This window comes from Crocodylus porosus, unplaced genomic scaffold (genome assembly GCF_001723895.1).
Source record: "Crocodylus porosus isolate Cpor-Errol unplaced genomic scaffold, CroPor_comp1, whole genome shotgun sequence".
Lineage (NCBI taxonomy): Eukaryota > Metazoa > Chordata > Crocodylia > Crocodylidae > Crocodylus > Crocodylus porosus.
Window position 1 is genome coordinate 4,038,162 of NW_017728951.1, and position 5,000 is coordinate 4,043,161.

Sequence of the window (5,000 nt, forward strand, 5' to 3'; positions counted from 1 at the left end):
CGGACTAGATGATCTACTCAGGTCCCTTCCGACCCTACAAACTATGAAACTATAAATATGTTATTATTGGGACAAAGTCATCTAGTGGGCATAGCCATCTGAGGGACTACAGGTAAAAGGACAGCTCTGAACTTGGTGATTAATTATTAGCTCTTGAAAATACCAGACCCACAGATCATTTTTCCTATTATATACCATGAAATTATAACAGCATAAAGAAAATAGTAGGGGTTAGGCTGTGACTAGCTCTTACATTACCTTTACTGGGAACTGAGCAAAGGGCCACCTGCATCTTCCACAGCTACTCAGTTGTTTCTCACTTCTCATAGCAACTTGCTGAAAGGGAGGAAGGAAGAGAAGTAGATGGGGCCATTACTTTGCCTCCCTATTTGTGGGTTGGTTTGGGGCTATGCTGCACTGAGGATAAGGCCATGTAGCCATTTGACCCTTCCATACAACTATTGGGCCATGAGACATTTGCCCTCCAATTTTCCAGTGGCAGTAGAACTGCAAGAACCCTTAATGCAGGGAGGTGGCTAAATGAGAGTTTATCCCTTTCAGCATGGTGAAAAATTAGAAGTTGGACTACATATTGCCCTGGGCAGGGTTACTTGTTTTAGAGTGATAGGCTGATGTGGTGTCTGGTTGAGAAGCAAGATTTAATTCTCAGTGTTCCATTCTACCCAGACAGTAATGACCAGCAGGGAGGTCTCTTCCTGCCAGTTACGTCCAAGTGAAAATCCCATGGAAGTTGACGGAAGATGGATCTTGCCCCTTTCAAAAAGCTGGAGTAGTTTTGAACCAGAGGAAAAGCCAAGAGTCCTTAACCAGGCTGATCGTTAATTACCAGAAAAATTCTGACATGGAGGTCATTACTGATTATATAAGATGATAGCATAAGCCATGTTAAGAAAAAATAAAGGGTCAGAGCTTTAGCTGGTGTAAATCATCATCCTTTGAAGTCAGTGAATCACGAACACTAATTTATGGCAGCTTCGGATCTGGCCCAAAGTCAAAACATGCTTGTTGTTTAAAATGTAAAGATATATGCCTATTGCCACGGAAACACTACTGTTTACAATAGTGATCTGTTTTTTTTAACACTCAAAGACCAATATAGTAAGCAGTAAAAAAAACAACCCCCTTAAAAATTAGGATCTATTTCTCAGCATTTTGTAAAGTTTACTTATTTATGAACGATTTATTAAATGTTTTTCTTTAAATTGTGTCTGTATGTTTATATCCCTAACAAGTGACAATTTTATATTTTTATAGATTCTTTCTAAAGTTTTTCCTCAAGTGCAATCAGAACTGTTTGAAGAATGCGGGCAATCCACGAGATATGCGAAGATTCCAGGTAGAGAGATTCTTTATACAAGAAATAAGAATATATTCAAAATTCATTCATGAAATCCACACCACTTAGCTTTAACTTTTCTGACACCTCTTTTCAATTGTATTTAGAAGAGTTAGTTTCAGAAGTATGGACTTCTAAAATATATATAAAGATTTACAAAAAATATTTGCCTGTTTTCAATGCACATTCTTAGGATTAGTCAAGTATCCAAGTGGGTTGTGGATTGTTCAGAAAATAAGTGAGACTCTCCACAGAAAATACTCTTGTAGCTTTTCCTCAGATTAAATTTGTCCACTGAGTTAGTTATTAAGCCCTGTGGAGGAGTTTTTACATAAGTATGCTGCGTAGCTTGGGCTTACTATTAGACATTAGAAAAGCACCCATGGAAGTCAATGAATTTTGGATCATGCATCATAGGTTTCACATTCACATTCTGGTAAGTCGAAGAGTTGTGATGCAAACCATACATTTGTTCCAATTGCTTTGGGGGTTTGGGGTGGGGGGTGGGGGGAAGGGACCTGTTTAATACTTAACTTTCTCCTTACAGCTATTGAAATATCCCGTGCTGAATCATAACCACTGCAGAGGGGCACCTGACTGAATGGACAGTGGCTGCAAATAATTTCCTCCAAATTTTGGCTGACTGGAAATGGTTATTAAGAAATACATGCTTTTTACTTCAAATTATTTTCAAAATGATCCATTTTGGGACTAATAATAGCCTAGATATTGATATGTTCAAAACTTTTTCTGAGAAGATTAACTTGTGGTTAAACTTTTATAGCAAAGCATGTGACATCTGTTTTCATGCACAGCCAACCAACCAGGGAAGCGAGAACACTTGAACCAGACAACAGTAAAGATCTGTAGCTGGAAAAAATATTTCTTCAAAACAATTCAGCCAAGCTTCCATTTTTCATGCATCTCAGCTTCACGTGGCATTGGTGATATTGATCCATCTGAACAGAGCAGAAGGTCAAACCTGGAACGAGTGGAAATGTCCTCTTTGTCTCACCGATGACTAAATGAAGCATCAGTCATGAGTGATCTTGTGGTCGACAATGGAGCCAGTAGTCACTAGAAAGACTTCCCTGGGTCTCTTTAGCTAATCTCCCTGCCTCTCAGAAGGTTTAACTGGACTTAACAGTATGTCAGGTCTTGAACAATACTTTCAACTGGTTTCACTATCTCAGCACCTTTCTTTAGGTAGAATACAGGAATGAGCCAATAAAACAAAACATAGCGTGCCTACTTTCTTTTGCTGAACTACACTATTTTCCCTTGGTGGCTGACCTATATATAGATGACAGAGCAAAGATAGTTGTCTTTTCTTATATATACCTTCCCCTGTCTTTTTAATATATCTTGGCCTAGGAGCCTAAAAAAAAAAGTATTCTTTGCTGAGAATCACATTTTGTCTGCTTTGTGTAGTCCACAGGTTATTTCTTTAAGTCACCCATAGCTCATTAAGAGTGAAGAGTGGCTAGTCCAGTGGCAGAGCAATAGGACTGCAAAATGGGATACCAGAGATTAGGTGCAAGGTCAGGACTCCCCACAATGGATGTTGAGGGAAGTAATACTGTCCGTCTCTGTGAGGAGAGTATATACAAAAGCATAGCACACTTCTAGAGAACTGCCCTCAGGCTGCTCCAAAGGGTGACATAGATGGCTGTCTCAGAGGAGACAGGATATACAGAGGAAGGTGCTGTGATAGCTGAGAGCTAATTATGGTACGTGAATAAAAAGCAGGATCAGATGTGATCCAAAACAGAACTAGGCAGCAATTTTCATTAAGTGCTTTGGACCCACTATATTCAAAAGGGGAATGAGTTGCTGTGTAGTTCTTTTCATTTTTTATACATTTGGGTATATGCATTGGTGTAAGTATTCTGGACTTCATTTCTCACTTAATTTCTGTATCTAAACCAAACTGAACAGAAGACAGAAGCCTGACGTATTTGTGCAGCAGCTTTTACTACCATCCCTACTAGGATAGTATGAGGCCTAATGACATAACTCTGCTTTAAAGAACTTGCCTAATCTTAAATTACAAAGAAAATACCACAGTGATTATTTTATTCAAACAAGCTGGAACCCAACCCACAGTGACCATGATGGAGGAGTTAAATTAAATTTAAGCTTATATCTGAGCCATTCAAACTAGTTATGGTAATAAAATCGGTCTACACCACCACATCTCTCACATACGTACACAAATCCTCAGACAAAGCCTGTATAATTTCCTCTTTTGCCCATATGTTATGGAATATCATTTCTGTGATGAATTTCACAAATCTATTGTGTAGGTGTTTTTGTCATGAAGGTTGTGCATTTTGCATATGTTCCTTTTCCAAGTTCTACTAAGAAGCAGCTGGAAGCCAAAGAAGGCCCTATCCATCATCTCTTCTATGGCCGGACTCTGAACCTGGACACAAGAATAGGAGCCTTTCACTCAAAAATAAAGGAGGAAATTCCATTGACATACCAGGGTCAATCACCATCCAAATGAACTTGAGAAGGGATACTTTTCATGGATTGAAAACACTTTCACTATTCATATTCAACTCAGTCTTTTCAGATGCAAAAAAGTTCATTATCAGACATTAAATGTAATTGTAAAACTGACCTGGAGATCATTTACTGAAGAGAAAATGGGAGTTAGGATGGTTTCTGATTTATTAAGTTTTTTTTTTATTTGGAATCCTCACAACCCTTCATTTGAAGAGAGTCTCAAGTGAACAAATTTTAATTAGATAAACTATCTAATCAATATATCAACAGATCAATCAAAACAGCAGCTTTTAAAATGAGTGGCTAGAGGGGTGTTTCTGAAACTAATGGCTAGAAGAATATTTCCCTGAATTGAATTCATTTGTTAGCATAATAGGAGATTAAACTCTAATTAGTGTATCAGGTTTTGAAGAGAAACAATTGTGAGTTAAAAATCACCAGTGTTAGCCAAAAAAGTAAATGACAACTATGAATAAATCTACTTAAAGCAGGAAGGAACAGACTGTGGAGTCACTTTGTCTTAAAATGAGTCTTGTTTCATAACTTTTACATTACTAAAAATATGCAGGTTTTTTTAAACGCATTTGTTTTCTTTTTTCAGGTTGTTGTATCAACAACAGTCAATGTGGATGGCCACGTTCTGGCTGTCTCAGACAACATGTTTGTACACAACAATTCCAAACATGGAAGGCGGGCTCGCCGCCTTGACCCCTCAGAAGGTACGGCCCCTTCTTATCTGGAAAATGGTAGGCACACATTTACATGTCTTTTTATTTGCAATGCTTCTTTGCACCATATTTTATGTTTATACACTACTACATTTTACTTTTACATTTCTTTTCTCATTGATCAAACAGACCATTAAAAACAGACCATTAGTATTTCTGACTCCATATCAAACAGAATACAGCCTCTCCTGTATTTGCTTCTGATTTGCGTTACTTTATTTGATACTTACAGTTTTGCAGTCACAACCAATTTTTCATTCCTTCTCTTTTTTTTTGTTTAAAAGCCTTGTTTTTCTTGCAGCTTTTTCTTGCTGTTTAATTTTATTTGATTTTATTTTGGCTTGTCATAATCCTTGATCCAGAGGTACATTCTCAGGTTATGTATGCAAGTTTAAATGGATGGT

At 37.6% G+C, this 5,000-nt stretch overlaps 1 protein-coding gene across 8 annotated transcripts in view; it reads left to right on the forward strand.

Moving 5' to 3' along the window:
• EBF3 (early B-cell factor 3) overlaps positions 1 to 5,000 on the forward strand; it is a 145,317-nt gene that overhangs the window by 93,825 nt on the left and 46,492 nt on the right. For 5 of the 8 annotated variants that reach the window (XM_019556138.1, XM_019556139.1, XM_019556136.1 and 2 more), the window contains exons 7-8: positions 1,276 to 1,357; positions 4,470 to 4,614. In XM_019556138.1, the coding sequence (XP_019411683.1) occupies positions 1,276 to 1,357; positions 4,470 to 4,614 (227 nt within the window). The remainder of the gene's footprint in view (positions 1 to 1,275; positions 1,358 to 4,469; positions 4,615 to 5,000) is intronic. The other 3 variants (XM_019556141.1, XM_019556140.1, XM_019556143.1) reach the window with 1 other exon arrangement.